The 23,856-nt window shown below is 38.9% G+C and overlaps 5 protein-coding genes across 5 annotated transcripts; 3 read left to right on the top strand and 2 right to left on the bottom strand.

Moving 5' to 3' along the window:
• On the bottom strand, positions 113 to 1,302 carry LOC109707111 (aspartic proteinase nepenthesin-2-like). Its single transcript, XM_020228202.1, has one exon. The coding sequence runs from the start codon at positions 1,206 to 1,208 to the stop codon at positions 348 to 350; it is 861 nt and encodes a 286-aa protein (XP_020083791.1). The 5' UTR covers positions 1,209 to 1,302; the 3' UTR covers positions 113 to 347.
• LOC109707655 (gamma-tubulin complex component 2-like) lies at positions 2,281 to 8,298 on the top strand. The gene is made up of 21 exons (XM_020229097.1): positions 2,281 to 2,424; positions 2,522 to 2,580; positions 2,656 to 2,701; positions 2,785 to 2,919; positions 3,014 to 3,145; positions 3,671 to 3,754; positions 3,841 to 3,939; positions 4,150 to 4,241; positions 4,612 to 4,684; positions 4,770 to 4,922; positions 5,029 to 5,148; positions 5,231 to 5,284; positions 5,578 to 5,661; positions 5,768 to 5,842; positions 6,210 to 6,332; positions 6,425 to 6,550; positions 6,904 to 7,011; positions 7,092 to 7,154; positions 7,247 to 7,321; positions 7,483 to 7,685; positions 7,796 to 8,298. The coding sequence occupies exons 1-21, from the start codon at positions 2,356 to 2,358 to the stop codon at positions 7,920 to 7,922; spliced, it is 2,100 nt and encodes a 699-aa protein (XP_020084686.1). The 5' UTR covers positions 2,281 to 2,355; the 3' UTR covers positions 7,923 to 8,298.
• LOC109707656 (DEAD-box ATP-dependent RNA helicase 1-like) lies at positions 8,492 to 13,261 on the bottom strand. Its single transcript, XM_020229099.1, has 10 exons — positions 13,036 to 13,261; positions 12,284 to 12,518; positions 11,731 to 11,985; positions 11,145 to 11,296; positions 10,863 to 11,040; positions 10,503 to 10,690; positions 9,931 to 10,135; positions 9,561 to 9,666; positions 9,310 to 9,435; positions 8,492 to 9,021 (listed from the first exon to the last, which is right to left on the bottom strand). Exons 1-9 carry the CDS (start codon positions 13,143 to 13,145, stop codon positions 9,323 to 9,325), a joined length of 1,542 nt encoding a protein of 513 aa, XP_020084688.1. The 5' UTR covers positions 13,146 to 13,261; the 3' UTR covers positions 8,492 to 9,021; positions 9,310 to 9,322.
• Positions 13,565 to 15,023, top strand: LOC109707633 (protein RTF2 homolog). The gene has a single exon (XM_020229054.1). It carries the CDS (start codon positions 13,655 to 13,657, stop codon positions 14,696 to 14,698), a length of 1,044 nt encoding a protein of 347 aa, XP_020084643.1. The 5' UTR covers positions 13,565 to 13,654; the 3' UTR covers positions 14,699 to 15,023.
• LOC109707635 (probable CCR4-associated factor 1 homolog 7) lies at positions 22,352 to 23,660 on the top strand. The gene has a single exon (XM_020229055.1). The coding sequence runs from the start codon at positions 22,669 to 22,671 to the stop codon at positions 23,497 to 23,499; it is 831 nt and encodes a 276-aa protein (XP_020084644.1). The 5' UTR covers positions 22,352 to 22,668; the 3' UTR covers positions 23,500 to 23,660.

Here is a 23,856-nt window from a genome sequence, read left to right as displayed (position 1 = left end):
CAAGATTTCTTTTTTTTTTTTTCTTTAACATGTTATTTTTTACGTTTAAGTATTTCCATGAAAGTCATGATCATCAAGCATTTTATTTCTTTATAATTTCCGTAACTCCTTTAGTGGTTTGGAATTTTTTTTTTTGGCTTTTGTGTCTCTTTTATTTGTGTTCTTTGTCTCTTGGTGCTCAGATGTGATGTTCAAGGCTAATTTCCCTCATCTAGACGAGTCCTTAGTAGATGCGAGGCAATTATATTCACTAGCATGTTATTAATTATTTTACAAATAGTTTTCTAATAGAAATTCGAGAGAGAGCCTTTCGCTTTTTTTGTTTAACCTTGCAGATATTTATTTACTCAATTCCCAGCACAATTCTCTTCGGCAAATGTTAGCTGGCGCTTTCGAACATCGAACACCATCCGGTGGTTTTGCTGCGGAACAGACCCGATGATCGTACACTGCGCTTCCTTTATTGCCAAGCAGAGCGTATCCGACTCCTCGTCGACGTAGAATAAGCTCTTGGGCTTCGGCTGGAAAACAGCCCGTTGGAAGTGGAACGCGACGGCTGGGTACGACGAGAACCCGCTCGGCTTTTTGTAGCACAGTTTGAAATGTTCATGATGCGGATCCTCAACCCTTCTAAGGTGATGCCTTTGAAAATGCTGCTCCAAGGAGTGAACCAAAGCGTTGAGCGCGTTTTCGACCATGAAACTGATCCACGCGCCCGTGTCTAAGACGCAACCGCCTGTTCCGTCTGGGTGTATCTTGAAAGTATCTGATGGCAGATGAAGCCGATGACCGTTGACGCTGAGATCCTTAAGGTCGAGAAGAAAACCATCGATGTCGTGATGCAATAGCAGAGGCGTGGTATGCGCATGATGCACATGTTCGGCGTCGGTGCCGAATCGAAGGTGGCTCTGGGCGGTGTGTTCGGGAGGGACTAGGCAGTACGAGAAGCGGCCCTTCGCTCGGTCTCCGAGCTGCATCAGGAAGGACCGTGCGTCGGTGCCCATGCCGATGATCCCACTAACTGCCGTTTCATAGGGGTACATGTTTGGGCTGCTCTCTTTGGAGCAACCGAAGACCACGTCGTCGACTACCTCCGAATGGCTGCCGTGATTGGAGGGGAACGTGAAGCGATCTGCCACTAGATACCCTTTGGTGTTGGTGCCGTCAATGTACCTGACAAGGATGAATCCGGTGAGACGAGCTTTCATTTAATTAAAGTCAAAAAAGTAGAAGTTCTAATTTGAAAAGCTAAGACAAACAGGATTGTGACTGCCTGTTTAGCCGCGAAGCAATGAGCCAAACATTTAGAGAGAGAAGGCTCTTTGAAAGGCCGCATACATGAGATCGTAGTGGCACTGGTTATCGATGCAGGGAAGGCCGGCGCAGAGGGGGTGGTCACAAGGAAGCGCGCGGTATGTGCTGGATTGGGTCGCCCAGTACAGCCGCGGTGTCTGCACAAAGCATCTAAGGCACGGCGCGCACTGCGTCCACGAGAAGCTGCTCCCGGTGTCGAAGTCCAAGTTGGTGGACGTCGGAGGGGTCCCGATGCTGAGCTTCACCATGTACACCGACCTGTCGCGTGCCAGGATGGGCCGCAATGCCATCACCCGGGGCCCGTTGGCCAGCGACGATCCGATCTCAAGAGACCGTCGGTTGGAGATCTCAACGAGGCGTTTGAACTTTTCGGCCGTCGTGAGGTTGGGGGAGTACAGCGGGGAGTGGATGGAGTACCTATGGACGAGCTCTAGAGTGAGTTCGCCTTCGCCTTCTAGGGCTACTACTAGAAGGGATAAGGCAAAAAGGGTGATGAAGCCATGGATCATTTGAGCCATAGAGTTGATGAGAGAGAGAGTTTTTATGGTTGGAGAGGTTGAAAGAACTTAGAAGTGAGAAGTGGTGAGTGGAGACCTCAGGGTGTGTGTGTGTGTATATATATATATATTGAGCTAGAATACTCTCAAACGCACCAAGGGGATGGTGTTTTTGAATTTTTAACCATTGAATGAAGAGATGTAGAATTGAGATAATGGTGGTAGGTGGTGGTAGGTGGAATAATATTTGATTCAAAGAATATTAGTAATTAAGGAGTAGATCTAAGAGCTAGAAACTTAGAAGCACCAAGAGGTTGGTGCTTCTAAAAGTATTCTAGCTCAATTATATATATATATATATATATATATATATATNTAATTGTAAAAAAAAAAAAAAAAAAAAAAAAAAAAAAAAAAAAAAAAAAAAAAAAACATTTATTTGAGAAAAATAAACCCCGCCCTTCTCCCTCTCTCTCTCTTTCGCGTTTAGCTCACTCTACCAAAACAGTACGAACGAATCGAAACTAGGGTTAGGGTTCCGGCGATGGATCCGACCCCGCCCACCCCTCGGTGGAACCACGAGCGCCCCTTCCTCACCGGTCGATTCCACCAGGTACTCCTCCTCCCCCACTTCCCCTCTCTCTACTCTCCCCCTTCCTCCTCTTCTTGATCCGTCGCCAAAACCCTCGTCTCCATTCCCCAAATTGCAGGAGATCCGAGCCCCGAATCACACTTCGGGGGCCAAACCCTACGCAATCGACTCCTTCAGGTACTTTTACGTCCCTTTCGTTGATCGATTGGTCGATTTCTTGAAGTTATTGTGAAATTTGTTGTTGTTTGGTAGTCGGGGCACCGGAAATGTCGTTGGATCGTACCCCGTCTCCGTTCAGGTATGATTGTACTGTAAAGCTCGGAAATTTGGTGAATTCGATGAGGTGATGGATTGGGGGTTGTGATGTGTTTGGAAAAATAGGAGCTTTTGGTGATCGAGGACTTGTTGTCGGCACTGGTGGGCATCGAGGGGCGGTACATTTCGATTAAGAGAGTGCGGGGGAAGGACGGGCATGTGGTGTTTCAGATCGATCCGTCTATGGACCTCGCCTTGCAGGTGAATTGTGAGAAGTGATCAATATTAAGTTGGCCGTATAAGTTAGAAATGTGAGCTTGTTTCCAAGGGTTAATTAGCTTTTTACCTGACGCAGGAATTGACACAGCGGATCTTCCCTCTGTGTGAGGACTTTGTGCTCGTTAGTCAGTTTGTGGAGTCCAAGTCACATTTCAAGAATGGCCTGGTCAACCATGCTTTCGCCGCTGCTCTAAATGCATTCCTAATAGTATGCACAAAATCCTGCATACTTGTGTATGAAATATTACAATAATTGATAATTTGACGTTAATGTGGATGTTTGTTAGTGATTATGTCTAGAGGATTTCTTTTGAGCCTCTGTGAGTTGATACTAAGGCTCTTTGATTGTTTTCTCTCCAGTCCATTAGTCACTGTCGATGAGCATTAATTGAAAAATGTTGGCTTTAATTGCCTTGTAATATCTGTTCTCTACATAAAAGGAACATGGAAATCTTGGTCAGCTTAACGGTTGTTCCTCAATTAGGATTTGGTGTCATTAATTGCAAATTGGTTGTTGTTATTTTTTTGTTCAGAATTATGAATTTCTTCATGTTGTTCTGATTAGGTTATCTCCATTAGGAGGAACAACATGCACGTTTGTTCTTTTGCTTTCTCCTATTTAGAGAAAGCAATTACGTGGTCACAGTTCCACTGAATACTCCTATCTTTTCAACGTGTCATAAGAATAAATATCTTAAAGCTATTATTTATTTAATATCTTTTTTAACTTCAGGATTACCAGGCAATGGTTGCCCAGCTAGAGCATCAATTCCGTATTGGAAGACTTTCGGTTCAAGGGTTGTGGTTCTACTGTCAGGTTGGGTTATTCCTTATATTTACCTTCATAAACCAACTGCTGTGTGGAGTTCTTTTGATAATCATGCCTTTCTATGCCCCTTTTAGCCAATGATGGGATTACTGCATGCTTTGGCAATTGTCGTTGAGAAGGCTTCCTCTAACAATTTCTCAGGCTCTGCGACTCTTAACCTTCTGCAAAGCCAGGTAACTCTCCAATTCGGCAAGCCAATATGGAAATAAAATATTTAAATTGCTTAGAATTATTTCTGGTTGTTAGCTCTATATCTTTTTCATTTAAATAATATGTATCATTTCATGTTATATCTTCTACAATTTAAAAATTAGATACTTTAGAGTTTAGATTGTTAATTCTTGGCTGGAATTTCTGGAAATAACGGTTAATTTGCATTACAGGCCAAGGCTATGGCGGGAGATAATGCAGTTCGGTCATTGCTTGAGAAGATGACAGAACATGCAAGTACTGCTTACCTAGCCATATTGGAGAGGTATTCATTCTTATTAAACTATTTGCTAATTGCCAATGAGACTATAAATGGCTATCTTCCATTCATTAAGTTGTGCTTCATTTAGATCTTTGCTAATGTATGACTTAGGGAAGCTGAAGTTTTAATTATAAATTTGTCGTCTTTCTCTTTTACCTAGAATATACCATATTGCTGGGCTAAAGGTTTGGTGTGATGATGATGATTCTAATATTGTTCAGTGTTTATTCTCCTATATCTGATATAGGTTTAGCTGTTTGGTTCTGACTATATGGAGGGTTTGTTTCTGGGCTTATTTATGTGGAAGAACTTCATCCGAATCTATTTAAAATCGCTTGCTAACTATCTTTCTTAAATTAATCCTCAACTCCAGATGGGTATATGAGGGCGTTATTGATGACCCATATGGTGAATTTTTCATTGCTGAAAACAAATCACTTAAGAAGGTACTCAAGGAAACTATATTTTGCAGCCCTCTTTTAATGTCATCAACTAAAATATTCCAGAAACCTATTGTACATACTTTTGCAGGAGAGCCTCACACAAGATTATGATGCGAAGTATTGGCAACAGCGGTACAGCCTAAAAGAAGGCATTCCTAGCTTCCTTACAGGTGTTGCAGGGACAATTTTGACTACTGGAAAGTACTTGAATGTAATGAGAGAATGTGGGCACAGTGTTCAGGTATATTTTTTATCTCCTACTGTGTAAAATAGCATTAACTCCTATAGGAAGTAAGATCTGTTATCCTGTATATGCTATCAACTATCTACAGTGTTGTGTTTGTTAGGCTCCATTACCTGAAAACTCAAAATTGATGAGCTTTGGATCAAATCATCACTATCTTGAGTGCATCAAAGCTGCTTATGACTTCGCGAGCAGTATGCTTTTGAGTCTTATTAAAGATAAGGTAAAATGTATTCTCTAGTGAGGATTGTTGCATTGCCCTTAATATATTTTCGAAAGCTAATGTGAGAATAATGATTTTGCAGTATGACCTTGTCGGAAAATTGCGATCTATGAAGCGCTATTTTCTTCTGGACCAGGTATGCCAGCACATTTCCACTTTTCAGGAGTAGCTAGTAATCCAATACTCAAATTCTTTGCAGCTGTTAAGTTTTCTATAAGTATTTCATTTTTATAATATTCAGCCAATTTGCATCAACACATGTTTTTTGTCGTTTCAGATCTATGTACAGTTGTCCTTGGAAAGGTTTCTGAATTGATGTTTTTAATGAGTTTTCTTAATCCAATAAAATTTAGATCAAATCTTTTTTGTAAATATAACTATGTTTGATTATTCAAATGTTCATACATAGCAATATCCTTGGTCTCCTAGGGTGACTTTTTGGTTCACTTTATGGACATTGCTCGAGATGAGCTCACCAAGAGGCCTGAAGAAATATCAGTCGAGAAACTGCAGGTTTCTCTCCTACTGCTTCTATGTCCTATTTTTTTCTTCTTGTTACAGATTGATGTCAGCCATTATCAGGGCTTATTATAACATAGCATTTCTTATGTTGAGACAGTCTCTACTTGACCTTGCACTGCGCACTACAGCTGCTGCAGCTGATCCATGTCATGAAGACTTGACTTGTTGTGTGGTAAGGAAATTTAAATCGGTTTGTAAAAGATGTGCGGACACTCCAATTATTGCTCATTTGGGAATGGCCCATTGAAATCTTCTTTTATCCTTGCTGAACCCTTTTTTTTTTTAAAGTTTGAGCATTTTTTATCGTAGTGGTCAAGGATTCCATTACAGGAATTTGAAAGGCTGCTGTGACAAAAAATTCTCAAATAAAAAAATATGCTAGTTAAGGGTTTCAATTCAAAAAAGGTTAAGTTGAGGGACCTATTTCCAAACAAGCTACAGTTGGAGGTGTGTTGGCATATTATTACTGCTAATTTGTAGTAGTTGCTAATAAGCGGACCCTTTTTCTCCTTTTCTAATTTCCTATCCATTCTAATCAGGAGAAAACTTCATTGCTGAAGAGACTAATCAATCTCAAAGATCTGGAAGGAGTCGCTGATAATACTGATGAGCCTGAGCCAATACAGATTACCGGCTTGGAAACATTCTGCCTGAGTTATAAGGTCTTTTATGCTCTTACGCTGATCTGCTTCTCTATTTTATCATGCTTTACTTGCTGCATATGTTAATCTACTAATATGTTGAGATGCTGTAGGTTCAATGGCCATTATCACTTGTTATTTCGCGGAAGGCTTTAACAAAATATCAATTGATTTTCCGGCTACTGTTTCATTGCAAGCATGTCAGCCGCCAACTTTGCATGGCGTGGCAAGCACATCAGGCATGGATTTTCTCTGTTTCTCAGGCCTAATTTATATGGGAATTATCCATGTAGAAATGCCTGCAACATGATTTATTTACATATACACCCCTCTAAAATTTTAAACTGTCACATGTTGCCCTCGAAGTTTAGTTAAATATCCTTAGGTGGAAAGTTGGTTTATTTTTTAAAAGGTATTTAAAATCATCATTTGTGTAAGCACAAGGGTACGCACGTTACAAACAAAGTTTTGGAAAAGCATATATTGCACAGGGATATGTCCGTAAACAGATAATTTTGCCGGGTAAACATATGAATATCTCAGTTATATATCTGATGTCCTTTCCTGTTGAATGATAATAATTTTGTTACAGGGATTTCGTTCCTTCAGCATGTTGGGAACACCAATATTGCGATCTTCCATTCTCTGTCGCAGCATGCTTAAGTTTATAAACAGCCTTTTACATTATCTAACTTTTGAGGTAATCAGCGTTCTTTTTTTTATATCAAAAATAAGTTCCACTTGATTGGAATTAATGCTTTTACATTATATTGTCGTCAGGTGCTTGAGCCAAACTGGCATTTGATGTGTAATCGCCTTCAAAGTGCAATAAGCATAGATGAGGTTCTATTTAATTGCTCTAGATGCATTAATTGATAGCATTATTAAATCTAAGCACCTTATGAGGTCATTTATTGCTGATCTTTTATATTCAGGTCATCCAATTCCATGATTTCTTCCTCCAAAAATGTCTGAAAGAATGTTTGCTCCTTTCTCCTCAGCTTCTCAAGGTCGTTCTAATTTATATTTCCATTCATGCTTCCCTTCTTTTTTTCCTTTTTACCAGAAACATATCGGAGTAGTAGATTAGATGAAACACCATTATGCGTTTCCTGAAACCTCACAGAGCAGTATAAATTTCTTATCTTATGTCTGCATCTACTTGTTGCAGAAAATCGAGAAGCTGAAATCCATATGCCTTCAATATTCGGCTTCCATTCAATTGTTGATACCATCTATCTATGTCCCTGACCCGGATAGTGCATTTGATGCTGCTACTACTGGAACGCTAAAGTCTAAATCAAAGAGATCTTCGTTTAGAGGCGAGCAGCTAAAGTTAGCATCTCAGAATATCATAATCTCCGACTCTATCATGTAAGGCAGTCCGTCATTAACCAAACTTACTGACACAAGTCAAAACTAAAAATGAACAACCAATTTTCAAATCTTACATGTCTGTGACTACTTACACCCCAAAACTACAGGAAATTTGAGAAGGAATTTAATGCCGAGCTTCAGAGTCTCGCTCCCATTTTGAGCAACAGCTCGCAGGCAGAGCCGTATCTGACACATCTCGCCCAGTGCATTCTTGCTGTAGGAACCGATCAGTGAGCTCGCTAGTGATTTTGCAGTGTGCCGTTGTTTGGCGTTCTTGCTCACATTTCTTCGGCTGGCTCAAAAGGGTAAGAAACATTTCAAATGTGATTGTATTTGCTTGTGTTGATTGAGCCAGTCGTTTTATTCCCCCGTCTCGTCGAGGATCGTGAGCTGGTAATGAGCTCAGTGCAGTTAAACCGGTTCCAAATTGCTCCTGAATTGCCTTTCAACAGAGTGAACTTTTTACTTGTTTGTACCACCGAGCGGGCACTCGTGTTTTTATATGTTGGGGACAACTGCTGAAGTTTGTAGAGAGTATATGTATGCATATGTATATATTAATTTTGGAGATGATAGTATTTATTACACACGTTGTTCTTGGATTGTGCCAGAGCAGATAATTGTGAAGCTCGTAACTCTGATTTGTACCTGTTTCATTTAACTTGGTGGAACAGCATATTAAACCAGTTTTTAGAGAAAATTTCTTGATTATTGTCAAAATAAACTTTTACTTGATTTGGTTTCCCATCTTTTTATTCCTGGGTATTGCATGAGTAAATATCCCTGTTACTAGAAAAAAAAAATTACAAAAAATAATCATCAAGCAGTTCTATATTGCTTGCTACGTAGATCAATGTTCTATCTTCTCCATTGAAAACATTCCTCATAATTACACTCCAGATATTTTATTAAATTGCCAAAACTCACTCGAATCATAAACAGTAACCAGTGATTTCAAGATTGATGCAATCTCAGCCGTCGATCAGCTACTCCAACTCCGACAAACCGTGTCTACTTGCGTAGCGCATCGCGCAAACTCCGAAGAGATCCCTCTGAGATAAACTAGTTGAACCAAGAACAACAGGTAATGGGCAAAAATTTCACCATAATACTTTCAATTTGTTGAATAGTTGATCAAAATGAGAACCCACAGGTAGACGCCAAATAGTTCCTCATAATGAGAACCTGCAGGTAGCCTGAGTCGATGATATTATGGACACGTATTCTCGACTTCTTTACTCGTGTCACGCAGCATCGACACCAAAGCGTCAAGCTTAACTTTTATGAAACTGGTTCTTGGAGTTTCACTTGAAAAACAGTCTGATAATTCCCCCTGCCAGAGCAGAGGACAGATTAAAGCATAAAAAAATAAGAATACAAAACTGTTGCTCTTCTAAAAGAAAAGATCAGGTGTAGACTAACAAAGGGGGCTACCATACAAATGAACACAGGAAAATTAATGCTGAGTTTCACGTGATAGCGATAACGAGCGTAGGGTCGAACATGTCGAACATGTTGTGATTAGAATGTAACTGTCCACTGGACCATTCATTAGGGTTTTCAGAGAACACGCAAAGGAAAGATTAGGGCACCAGAAAACAACAGGAAGAACGGTTTGTACCTCGAACTTGGATCTACTCCACTTTGTGGGTAGTTCTCTTTCTTTTGTTTCCTTTTGCAGATTTGAAACCTATGCTGGATTTCCTCCTCGCTTCCGATTCCACAAACTCTTTCAGCTTCTCCAGTGCTGTTAAACTCGCGAAGAAAAAAAAAAAAAAAAAAGAGCAGAATATATAAGAATGCGGAGCTAAGAGAGTAAGGAGAAACACTATTTGGTTAAATAATAAAAGAAAATTAGGGCGATATCACTACCAGAAGAATAAATAGGAAGAAGGCTTTCTATTGAATCAGCAGGCAGAGAATGAAGAGTACAGGAATTATCATCCGCCTTCTTAAGCATCGAATCAAAACGTTTCACCTGAGAAACGAGGAGCATGTCTGAGGCTTTTAATTAAGCAGAGAAATTTAAAGCATATAATGTGTAGGACAAGTATTAATTAAAAGGGTAAAGAGCATTAAATAAATTGAAAAGCAACACCCAATTAGAGAATGCTACTATCAGAAAAGTGTATTTTTCAAAAAATTACAAGTTTCTTTATCATTTGAACTAGAATAGAGTATAGAGCTACTTAAAGTAACAATCGCAAGTACGAGTACATTATTTGCAGGAAAATAGCCTTACTTCATGTTTTCTTAGCAGAGTAAAGCAGCGACCGGACTGTCCTGCTCTTGCAGTGCGGCCTGCTCGGTGTATGTATGTCTTCACATACGGCGGCATATCATAATTTATGACATTTCTTATCCCTTCGACATCCATTCCTCGAGTCATTGCATCTGTTGCAATAAGCACTTCTAGCTTCCCTTCTCTAAAGGCCTTCAATGTTTTGCTGCGCAAGAAAGAAAACAGAAGTAAATGATTTTAAAAAAGAATGTTAGTTAGGTATTTCACTCTCCCTTCCAATAGTGGACACGGCATTTAACAAGAATCATAGCTACTCTACATTGCCACAACTTCATTTGGACAAGAACTCTAGACAAATTAACACACAAAGACAGTGAAGCTTATGCAGAAAACACCCTAACAACAGCAAAATAAATTAACAGCATAAGGTGTTAGATACACAATTAGAAAATGATCAGAAAAATAACAAAACAAAAAGCTACCATAAAATTAGATAGTTGAATTTAACAAATGCGACACAAACAGATAATCTAACACTAACTCTATTAAGTTAGGAAACTATAGATGCTCACCTCCGAACAGATTGACGCTGCAGGCGTGAATATTCGCTAAATTGAAATGGTAATTCTCCAAGGAACTTCAATAAAGTGCTCAGCCTGTGAGTTGATTCGACAGAGGATGTAAAAACAATGCACTTCTCCCCTTTCAACTCTTGAAGGAGAGCAACTAAGTACAATGGCTTGAGTTTTGAATTACAAATCTGCAGGGATACCAAAAAACAGTAAGTGGCTCATCTTTTGTCAGATAACTTAAATGCAATGAAATATTATAGGCCATTGGAAAAGAACATCTTTTACATATAAAACAACACTGACTTGCTACAATACTAGATAAATGGATATCTTCATGTATAAATTGTGAAGAAAGCTTACCAGCTTATAAGAAACCAGTAATTCAGGTAGTCTGTAGCGCTTATTTCCGCTTGTCAACAATAGAGGATGATGCAAGTCAAGTTGAGAAATCTTGCTAGGATCTTGAGTCAATGTAGCAGACAAAATCATTTTCACTAGCCTTGGGTAACGCTTACCTTTAAAACCCCGTTCGACACCTCTACATGGCAAAAGTAAAAACAACTAGAGGATTTATCCGATTTTCCAAATACCAGTTTCCAGTGAAACTTTAAACAATATAGAGAGGAAGAGACAGAAACTTACGATCTCCTAACGGTAATTAAGGAACCAAGAAAAGCGGGGTCAACAGTTTCATGGCTGAGCATTTCTTGATCAGTCGAGCAAGTAAGTTGAATGACGGTTGGCAGCCAGGACTGATAGGCCTCTCTTAACAATCGATCTGTTTCATCAACAACCTGAGATTACAAATAGAAGATGTTGAAAAACAACAATAATTCATCTTATGAAATGGAAGAAATGGGATGGGCAGCATCACTAGCAGGCGCACGGCCTATGTTGTGCACGACATGCAAGAACTAATGGTCGAGAACAAGGATTTGAGTGCCAATCGGCACAGGCTGTGCACAACATACTGTACAATGCCAACAAGACATTGGCACGCTACGACCCCCATGTCAATGGCATGGTTCAAACCCTCTTTTCTGTAAAATTAGCAAGTAGTTCCCTCAGCAAGTGCAAAAGATTAGACAAAAATATATAATAAGTAGAATATATTGGAGCCAAAGAAAATTGATATTCATGCCATAGTATGTTGGCACACATGTATTTTTTTTGGCAGGCACGCAGCATGTTGTACTATGCCAAATCCTTGGTCGAGAAGGCAAATTACCAGATAGCGAAGATGCTCGAGACTAAAACCCTTTGTCATGTTAATATGATCCATCAGCCTTCCAGGAGTAGCCACTAATATATCCACCGAAGTTCGTGGTTCCATTTGTATATATTCAGGATCGAGGGTTGCATGAATCTCTAAGTTAGGCCTTTGAATGAGTTCCGAAATTTCATCTGCAATTGATGTTTGGCCCACTGCTGAGCCCACACGTAAACCCACAGCAGGCGCAATAGCATCAAAAACTTCTTTAACCTGAATAGGAACAGGAAAACTTACAATTAGATTTTGTTATTGACATATCACTGACTATTGAACAAAAACATCTGGGAATTGCCAAACTTGATGTTTCCGTTTTGAACTTTGGGCCTCATTGAAATTAAGTTAGCTATTAACAAAAGACCAAAAAAGGTATGACCAACAAAGAGAAAAGATAAAAACAATTGCCTAGTTCGAAAGAAAAGATCACAATCCTTTTTTTAAAGAGAATAAAGATGTGTACTGTTAGTGAAATTCTTCCCCCAAAGGAAGAACCAAATAACCCCAAACCAACCTGCAAAGCTAAGTCTCGCGTGGGCAAAACTACTAACGCACGTAGACATCTTATTTTCCGAGACGCTAGCGCTTGCACGATTGGCAAGGCATAAGATAGAGTCTTGCCACTTCCCGTCGGAGAGTTGACGCAAATATCTCGTTCAAAAGCACCAGGCCCAATTGTTTCTTGCCACACTGCTACTTGTACAGGAAATAGCGATTCGATATTCATCTTCCGCAAGGCCACCTCCAACCTAGATGCACGAAAGATAAGCTTCAAAGAATACAAAAATCATTCCTTCAAAGCAACGTGATACAAACACTTTTAATGAGCAAACATCAGCTAGCACTACTACAAAACATATGATTTTGCATGCATATATGCAAAAATTACTTTGTTGCAAAGTAATTTCGCTAAAAATAGGAAGCTACAAACCAAAGCATTCTTAGAACTCTATCATCTACTTGAACAAACTGATATATAATCTTATAACAAGAGCAAAACAGTTGATTGCATACGTATTGAACAAAAATTCTATAAAACCAATGTAGTTATGAAATTCATATCCTGCGTTGTTAATTACCTCCAATCGATGCACAAGAAGCTAAATTTAATACATTTAAATGAAATTATTTGCATAAATTACACAAAAAACCTAAAAAGAACAGTATTCAGCTACACCTCACAAAAATCATAGAATCCCGTCAAACTAAGAACAAAATTCAGGTAAAAAGTACATGAAAAAAAAAAAAAGCGGCGGAGAAGAGCACCTGCGATCGAGATGAGGAAGAAGCGAGAGGGGACGCTCGTCAAAGAGATCAATGTCGACGGGGTTTCGCATCCATGGCAAGTGGGGGACGCGCTTCTTGGACTCGTCCATGGCGCTCTCGCTTTAGGATTTCGCGATTAGGGTTTTATTAGGGTCTAAGGCGCAGAGTGCGATTGGAGAAGAAGCGGGAGAACGAAGCGTATCGGAACGTTGATATCAGATGCACGATCCGCACGAATCTCAACGTGATCCGGCAATGGGTTGCTTTTTGCAATTTAGTCAATATAAAAGTTTAATATTACAATATTTCTCTTCTGTAATTTTGCAATAAATAAATAAAAGGTCATTAGTCAGAAGCCACGAATAGATCCGAAACGAACCCGACCCGATCCGGTTTTGACTCCGTAGGTCCGAACCAAACCATAAAACCCACTAGTGTGAATCCCGTCACCGCCAATCTCTTCGGTGGGTTGTGGCGGTTCCACTCCGACTCCGTATTCGATGCATATTATATAGAGATCCGTTACCCGCTTCAGTAACTTGCAAAACGCTGCCCCTTCTTCTTCTTCGTCTCCTTCGCCCCACCTCTCCCCCGATCGAAGGGAAACGAAACCCTAGCCATGGACGAAACGCTAACCCCCGTCCATGTCCTCGTCCGATCCCCCGACCTCTCCCTCCCCTCCCGCGCCCTAACCCTCGCCCCCGACTTTACCCTCCGCCGCCTCAAGCTCTCCCTCCTCCTCCCACAAACCCTAGCCCTAGACTCCCTCTACTTCTCCCTCAACGGAAAGCCCCTTCCCGACTCCTCCACCCTCGCCTCCGCCGCCGGCGGCGGCGGCGGCGGCGTCCTCGACCTCACCCTCCGCCTCCGCCTCCGCGGCGGCGGCGGAGATGGCGGCGCCACCGGCGCCGAGTCCCGCGACTGCTACCTCAACATGTACGCCACGAAGAAGCCCGATAAGGTCGACCCCAACGAGACCCGCCTCTCCAAGTGGACCACCTGCGCGCTCTCCGGCGAGCCCCTCGCCCACCCCGCCGTGGTCGATCGCCTCGGCAACCTCTTCAACAAGGAGGCCCTCATAGAAGCGCTTCTCCACAAGAAGCTCCCCAAGGAGTTCAAGCACATCCGCGGGCTCAAGGACCTCATCCCCATCCACCTCGATTCTATTCCGGGTGCCACTACTGATGCCGAAACTAAATTCCAGTGCCCGATTACCGGTCTTGAATTCAATGGGAAGTATAGCTTCTTTGCGGTCAGGGGTTGCGGCCACGTATTGAGTGCGAAGGCTCTGAAGGAGGTGAAGTCGACGTCTTGCTTGGTTTGCCATAAGGAGTTCTCGGATTCGGATAAGATTGTGATCAACGGGAGCGCCGAGGAGGTCAAGCTGTTGAGGGCAATGATGGAGGAGGAGAGGGGGAGAGTGAAGGAGAGGAAGGAGAAGAAGGCGGGCGCTTGCTTGAGCGGCACGAAGCATGCTGCCGATGAGAAAGGCGATGTATTGGATAATGGGAAGAAAGATAGTAATGGGAAGAGATTTAGGGCTCTGGATATCGCACCGGCTAATGCCACGAAGGAAGTGTACGCGTCAATATTCACTTCGTCAAAGAAATCGGACTTCAAGGAGACGTTTTCTTGCAGGTCGCTTCCACTCGGCAGGAACTGATGGCAAAACTATGTTATATTGCAGTACCATACTCTCGAAAGGTTGCTTTGATGTTCTCGGTCACTATAGCCGTCTTAAATTGCACTTTTGTAGAGATTGTGATATGAAATTTCGTGTAGCCGAGTGTGTTTTGAATTGAACATTAAAGATCCTGAAATGTACTTTGATAGTTCATTCATTTACTCAAATCAGGACTGCTTATTTGCTGCACAATTGCTTCTGCTTATGTTTATGATAGATTTTAGGAAACTTGAGCTAATATTATGTAAATGTCAAGTTTATGAAGCCACAAAAATAATGCTTTTAGTTACTAAACATTTGAATCTGTCCAGTTTGTAAATGGTGTGAAATGCTACTGATGTGACTTCTGATCCAATCTCTACTTTCTTGTGTTGTTGTGCATTGTGACCCATATTCAGCCTAAACTAATTGAGATTATTTTGTTTAGTTTGTCCGGTGTGTGCAACTGTAGATGTGACGGAGATAGATTTGGTTTAGTTATGCAATAGTGGTGCCGAATTGGGTCATTTGAATCCTACTAGTGAGTCAATTGAGTCTGCTAGACTTCTATATATGCTCAGGGAAGTTCTATGTTCAACCGGATTGGTAATTGGTCGACATCATTTGGATTTGAATATGTAGTTATTCAGTTTGTTCATAGAGTGGGGTTAACTACATTATTGGATGGTGAAGTTAGCTAACATTTTCAAGAGATTTGGCAATGAGATATTTGCTTGAGAAGTGAATTGACACAATCCAACTCATTTTAGACTAGTTTACAGTAAGATTTTAGTAATTTGCCGAATTGGTATCAGTCTGCGTGAGGGTAAGCTAGGTTTGAATTAATAGAGCATTATCTCCACAATTTGGTCATTTGATTCAATTACTGAGCTAATTGAATCACTTCGTATCAATATGGGTGATTCAATAATTGTCTGATTTGAATATGAGTTGCTCTTCTCATTATTGAGAATTTTTTAGTTTTTTTAGATTTTTCTTCTTTTTTTTCCTCCAGAAGTTCACATCCATAGCTTCTGGTGTTACCATTAGGGACTAATCCATCCATAATTTCCGGCGTTACCAATTAGGAGTAACTGATTGATAGTTTCCGAAATAGTTGTGAAATTCTTCATTTTGATTTTGTCGCAAGTATAAAGTAGTTAGAGTTGGAAAATGAGGACTGACAATTTGCATGTGAACTTGAAGAAATTCATGAAGTTTGTATTTGGCTTTACATGTACAATGCATGATGCTGGTAGTGTTTTTGATGAAAATGTTTTGCTCGAGAGGCTTTTGATAACTTTGTCATCTTTAATGCTTCTTTCTTTGTGTCGTCGCAGTAGATTCTTTTATTGCATCGCTCGAGTCGTTCGCTTGATCCAGTGTGATTTAAAGTGGCCTGTTCTTCTATTGATAGATTAAATTAGACTTTGATCTTATCTGAGATGTGTGGGCTCCTGGTCAGGGTCATGTTTCATGAATGCCCCTTCAGTATGAATGCTATAAGAAATATAGTCTATATGTAGAATGGATCTCACAACTTTGTTATGTAGATGGATTCTTCTTTTAAATGATTCAGATGAGAGATATGATTAACTTTGATGCTCAACATGTATAATTGTATGCATTTCCTACATTGTATGTGATTGTTGATTAAATATGGATGTTCCTTTTTACCCTATATGGATCAAGCTATCCTCTTTTTTGTTATCCTTTCTCTTTTGAGGAGGAATTTGCCAGGGAAAATATTTAGATCTCAATTTTAAATCTATTTGAGAAAGTAATTTCAAAAATGGCTGAAGTGGGGGAATAATTTTTTTTGTAATAATTGAAAGATCAGGAAAAGCTGACCAAGCACATGCGAGTCCCCATGTTCTCACTCACCAGTCACCAAACAAAAAGATAAATATGGGAAAAAAAGAAAAAAAGAAAAAAAAAGGAAACAGAGAAAAAATAAAGCAGAAAAAAAAAAAAAAAAAAAAGGAAAAGTGAGTCCCATATAAAGCCAAGTGACTAAGCACATGGACTATACTCATCACCCAATAAGTTGTTAATTTGTCCTTGTAACACCTTTTAGTGATTGTTTTGTTATTTTGGATCTCAAACTATGTTACAAGCACAATTATAAGCAAGTTCAAATTTTTATTAAACTGCTGTAGTTGTATCTACATGTTATATTTAGACCAGCAAATTAAAATTTAACTGCTGCATTTCGAGCTGCATTCAAATTAGGAGCAGTTGAAAATGCTGCGGTTGTAGGGTAATAACATACAGAAGATAATGTTACCTACCTTATAAGATTTTAAGACATAAAAATAGATCTTTATAATATACTTTCATCATTTTATATATTAAAATAATAAAATTCGTAGGCGACAGAAAACGAATTTGTGTATCTCATCGCTTTTGCTAATATACAACCACCAAACGAGAAAAATGTAAATATAATTGTTGTATTTTCAACATCATGCATCTTTAATTATATTATATTTTTTAATAATATTTGTAAATCATAATCAAACTCGCCCTTAAATATTATTTCCGTGCTAAGAGCGATCTGTGAAATTTTTAAAAGAAAATAGTATATATGCACTCTATATGTAGAGTGTAAATTTTTCATGAACCTAGTTAAGGGTTTAGATAATTTTTGAGATTTTTGGTATTAAATAATAATATGAGTAGTAAGTAAATATTAGTTTTTAAATGACTAAGATATAAGATTTACGCCGTATATATAGAGAGAGTCTTCTATATAGCCACTTTGTCACCAATTTTTTAACCAATTAAATTTTTTTATGAAAAAAAATACAATATAAATATTTTTCTAAAAATTATGATGGCGTAAGTGAATTCTAGGAATTAAATAAGATAGGTTGAAGACACCATATTATCTATGTGATTGCAATATTTTAGACCTTATATATAGAGAGTTCGGCTATTATAATCTTATGAGTATAGATATTTTTATACTCATAAGTTTTGGGCAGTTAATGATAGTGGTCCCGAATTAGAATAATTGTGGTCCCTTAGGGTTAAGTAAATGGTTGGTTGAACAATATGAGCTAATAGATGAAAATAGTTAAAGAGGTAGATATAGCGGTCAAAAACTTATAAGTACAAAAAGGTTTATATTCATAGAGTATAGTAGTACTAGCTATATATATATATATAGAGAGAGAGAGAGAGAGAGAGAGAGAGAGAGAGAGAGAGAGTCCGACTGAGATACTATCGATAGCACTAAGCTAGCGTTTGGTGTTATCAAGTTTTCTGCCGTTGATTTAACCATTTGACTATTTTCACCGTTAGATTATACTATTAAACCAATAACTCACTCAATCCTAGAGGACCCACATCATTCTAATCGTACATTTTTTCATTCAAGAGTCGAAAACCTAATAACACCAATAATTTGGTGCTATTGATAATATTCCCGTCTAGGTCTATATATATACACACACTACTATATTGTAATAGTACCAAGCACTTTATGCTATTAGGTTTTCAGCTCTTGAATAAAGAGATGTGCATTTAAAATGATAGTGGTCCCTGATTTGGATAACAGTAATCCTCTAGGATTGAATGTGCAGTTGGTTGAATAATATGATATAATGAATGAAAATGATCAAAAGAATAAATCTAACGGTAGGAAATTTGATAGCACCAAGCATTTAGTACTATCGGCAATATGGTAACCGGACTCTCTCTATTAGTGTATATAGATATGTATGTGTGCAAGTAACATTACTCAATTTCAAAACGAATATTCATTAGCTTACTATGCGCACATAATTGAAGGAATCTAAACTTAGACATAATAATAATTTGGATATAAAGAGATAAAGCACTACACATAATTTTACTTTTAATTTTGACAAGCCATATGATCTTTTCCATGGAAACTTCAAATTGGACTTGTGTTGCACTGATGTCTTTGTCCGAACCAGATCTGATGATCCAAGGACATTTCCTCTGCGTACCACAAACAAGAATCTAAAAAATAAAATAAACTAAAAAGTTTTAATTAACAAACCTTTTTTCTTTTTTTCTCCAATTTAAGATAAGGACACATGTTGACTCATTAATGATGGATCTACACGTCCAAATGCAGCGTCCGTTTCATTATTATTATTATTATGGCTTTTACAAAGCAAGTTGCTGTGAAAGTTTACTGAGTGTTGTACGTCTCCTAACAATTATAGGAATAGGAGGACAAAAAATAAAAAAAAAAAAAGTTTGATAGTTTTGTGCATATTTAAGAATTGTTTGGCCTGATTATAGCTTACTTAGAAATTATTAAAATATTTTTTAACGACATTTTGATACTGGAAAAGCATAAACTTCGAAGAAGCGAAAAAAAAAAAAAAAAAAAGAGGTTGCGAATATTTGCTAGTACAATTTCAAGTACTCCACGTACACGCCGATTGTGAGTTCTGTGAGCGCGACTTCGCTTCTCATTTTATCAAAATCAAATGACTGATTTACTGTACAATTGTTAGCGGAAGTTCGACTAATCTCGCGATTCTACTGCGAAAACAAACAACATCACTTATGACTTTCTCAAAGTCGATCATGAGCTCAATGTTTAAGATCAACGAAAACAAACAGATCCTCAGCTGTGCTCTTTTAGTATTAATGCACGAAAAACCAAACCTCTCCAAAAAAAAATTAGTAATTGATACATCAAGAGCAGTTTTTAATAGTACCAAATCAGATATATTATATCCAATAATAATTTAAACTTCTTCACTCCGGATATATTAGGTAAATTATAATTTGCTCCCATATGATTTAACATGTTTTAATTTTTACTCCCTATGCTTTAAAAAATATATTTAACCTTTTTGCTTACCATGCCTTAAAAAATAATTAAGTTATAATTTTTTAAAATATATTATAATAATAATAATAAAGTAAAAAATATGATAGGAACTCGTGCATCATGTGTGTCGCCAAATTTTGCAAAATTTTGTGATATATATATATATATATATATCTCTGATTCTATGGACGTGGTCTCACTTTCCAACGCGCATTTTAGCACTTTACCCCACCACTCATCATTTATTTACAATTTTTCTAAAAATTATATTTGTTGTCCTTTTCGGAGTACACCATCCAATGTTCATAAGGAACCATAGCCCATTGGAATGGAATATCTCATGTGGGACCCAAAATAATAACTATAATAATAATAATAATAAAACAAAATAATAATTAGATAGAGAGGAATTTAATAAATAAATAAACAAACAAATAGTGTTTCTAAGGGTGCAATGCACCATCATCATTAATTTTGTTGTTTAAAAAAAGCCAACATTCTATTGTGTAGTGAGAGGCCAGATTGAATGAGGATAAGCTCGAAATGACGTGGGGTCGGATTGGACTGAATCGTGTTCGAAAATGGCGCAAGGTTGGTTCGACTAAGTTACAATTGATATCCGTAAGCAACGTATTTATATAGTTTAAATAAATTGATCGTATCTTTTTAACAGCTAGAGTTTCGATTGTCGCACGCTACGAATTTATGTATGTGCTCGGGGAGAGGATTGTTGGTTTAATGGAGCCAGCATCCTGCGCTGTGGTGGCCGGTGAGAAACCAAATTGAGTCGAAACATGTTCGACATGACGGAAGGTCAAATTGAGCTGAGTCAATTCGAAATAGCATATCGAAATCCGTTGGCGCTTTACCTATATGCTAAAGTGAATTGTTTATATCTTTTTGACAACTCGAATTTTTCGGATTAACAATTAACGCCAACGATCTGACAAACTTTAGTAGCAATTTTTTATTTTTTAAAAAATTAAATACGATAAATTCATTATATATTGTGTTTCGCATTTTATTTTTCTACAATTTATCGTATATTGAATTTTAAAAATATTTAAAATTTTATTCCGAATATGTCAACGCCCTTGTCATCCCTGTTTCCAATGGTAATTTTTGTTGGAATTAATATTAAATTAAATTTTAAGTTATATTTTTTTTATTCGTCACATATTCGAGGCGGATAAGAGTAGGTTAATTTTTATATATTTGAATCGAGCTCTCAACTGAAATTTAGTTCATATGATTTTAATTTTTTTCTTATTTTCATATCCGTATTTACTCTCACTCAAATCATTCTTATCGTAGAATCACAACCGTCCATTATAAGTGTTCCAATTTATTATAGATCTAGCATTTTCTTTTTTACGCACCCTAATTAGTAATAATCAAATTAGTTTAAATTAATAAAGCAAATTAATTTAAAATTTGAAATTAAGTTGAATAAACTAAAAAGCTCCACGTCACTCTCGCGAGGCTCGAGGTGACCAAAGTCGGTACCTTCTCCGCGGGCCCCGCCACGTTCGAAAACCAAACGGACACGTGTCGCGTTATGAATGGAGAGACGACGAGGGCCCACGCTCCTCGCTCAGCCTGTTGGATCGCGACGCGTGGGCTTTAAATATCGGGCGTAACCGACACCAGCAGTTCACCGCACCGTTGCTCGCCCGTGCTCTCCATTGCTTTCTAAAGTAAAATTTACGGAGAAGTCCCTGTAATATATTAAATTCTTATTTGATTCTTATTTTAATTGTGAAGGGCTACAAATGCTGCACTGATACACTTGTTGAAAAACATTTTACCTTTTTCTTGAGAAAATAATCATTTTACATTCTATTTTTGTAAAATAAATTAATTTGATATATAATTTTGAACAAAGTCTAAAAGTTTATTTCATGAATGAATTAAATTATATTTACAGATCAGATATTAAAGATTAGTATATGTCAAAGTTTGATGTTGATCTATTTGTTATGATTTTTGCGATAAAATTTTTACTAAGTTATAAATATATATGGTGTGAAAATAATTAAATACAGTGAATTACAAAAAGGACCTGTTTAATAGAACGCAATGAATGTTAGAAACTGAAATAATGATCTTTATAACTTTTTAAATTCTTGATTGGTATTTTGATGCATTGTATATGATGATAAAAAATGATAAGAGGTTCTTTTTTGTTTATTTATTTTTGTAATGAAATATTACGCATATCATATTTTTTTTATTAATATGTAATTTCTGTTGTCTTATTGAAACCAAAAAATTATATTTCCACATGCTATCATCCCGACTCCTTTCGATCTAACATTGTTGGCGCTTTTTTAATATTAACGACCCATTTGGTATTGAAATCAGTCTAACACTTAATGCAGTTATATATTACATATCGTAATCGACTCATTGCAATACACCGAATATAATATTACGTACCAAAATAAATATCATATATCTGACTGAACAAAATTTTGATAAGAATTGTCCCACTAATATGAAAGACGATCACATTCACTGTTCAGCTGCTTTGAAATTCGTGCTAATTTATGTGATAAAATAGTAAATATGATAGTCTCGCGTCGAGAACAGTCAGTATTAAAATTTTATTCTTTTTTTTTATCGTATGTAGCGCAATTTTATCACAATTCAAAACAGAGGACGAGAGGTGTAAAGACATATAGCGATTATTTGTGTTTTTGAGTGGGGACATGTGTTTTTGAGTGGGGACAAAAAAGTGAAAATTCCAGGGAGGGAGTTGATATAAAGGAATAGTACAGGGGCTTATCCGCGCAATTTTACCTCCCCTTCTCCTCTTCTAATTCCTCGCCGCCCCAATCCTCGTCATTTCACCTCTCTCTCTTTATCGCTCTTTCGACTCTTCTTCGCTTCACCTTCCTCTCGCCGACGCCGATGCGATTTTGAAAACGAGTAAACCCTAGCTCAGGGGAACGACGACGACGTTCTCCGCATCCTCATCATCGCCCACCCCCTTTGACCCCGCGCATCCCCCCTTCAAAATCCCCACAAACCCTAGTTTCCTCTCCCCAGATCCACGCCGATCGTGCCCGAATCCCCCCTCGCCCGCGCTAGATCCGTGCTCTCCGTCCCCGATTCCTAGGGTTTCCGCGAGGTTTTGGATGGTCCGGAGATGTCGAGCGCGATCCTGCCGAAGAACGAGACGGTGCAGATCCGCGAGGTGTGGGGCGAGAACCTCGAGTCGGAGTTCGCCCTGATCCGCGACATCGTCGACGAGTTCCCGTACGTGGCGATGGACACGGAGTTCCCCGGGATCGTCCTCCGCCCCCTGGGGAGCTTCAAGACCAACTCCGACTTCAACTACGCCACCCTCAAGGCCAACGTCGACCTGCTCAAGCTCATCCAGCTCGGCCTCACCTTCTCCGACGCCGCCGGCAACCTCCCCACCTGCGGCACCGGCCGCGGCTGCGTCTGGCAGTTCAATTTCCGCGAGTTCGACGCCCACCGCGACGTCTACGCCTCCGACTCCATCGAGCTCCTCCGCCAGAGCGGCATCGACTTCAAGAAGAACAACGAGAAGGGCATCGACGCCCACCGCTTCGCCGAGCTGCTCATGTCGTCCGGCATCGTGCTCAACGACTCCGTCCACTGGGTCACCTTCCACAGCGGCTACGACTTCGGCTACCTCCTCAAGCTCCTCACTTGCCAGAACCTCCCCGACACCCAGGCCGGCTTCTTCGCCCTCATCAAGATCTACTTCCCCATGGTCTACGACATCAAGCACCTCATGAAGTTCTGCAACAGCCTCCACGGGGGCCTCAACAAGCTCGCCGAATTGCTCGAAGTCGAGCGCGTCGGGATCTGCCACCAGGCCGGGTCCGATAGCTTGCTCACGTCCTGTACCTTCAGGAAGTTGAAGGAGTCGTTCTTCAACGGCTCCACCGAAAAGTACGCCGGCGTGTTGTATGGTCTCGGTGTGGAGAATGGGTTGAACACTCATTGAGTGGGGAAAAAAAGGAGAAAACTTTATTCTAATAAAATATGAATTAATGAAAAGATAGTCTGTTTGGTGAAAATATATTTCTCATTTCCGTGTCGATTTGTTCGTTTTGGTGCAATTTGCTTTAGATATGTTAATTAGATGCGCAAAGGCATTGGCTTTAATTGATTCTATGGTCTACTTCTTATTGGGCTGAATTAGGTATTAATCCTCACGAGTTCAATTGTTCGAGTTTTATGACAATTCTCTAGGATATTCTGGTTAAGTTTAGATAATACACTAGTGCCACTATAAATTAGTTAAACATTTCATACAGATATTTTCCTTTTACAGAGTGGTATACCTTATAGGTAAGTTTGT

This window comes from Ananas comosus, linkage group 3 (assembly GCF_001540865.1).
Source record: "Ananas comosus cultivar F153 linkage group 3, ASM154086v1, whole genome shotgun sequence".
NCBI classification, from domain to species: domain Eukaryota; kingdom Viridiplantae; phylum Streptophyta; class Magnoliopsida; order Poales; family Bromeliaceae; genus Ananas; species Ananas comosus.
This window is presented reverse-complemented; position numbering and strand designations above follow the sequence as displayed.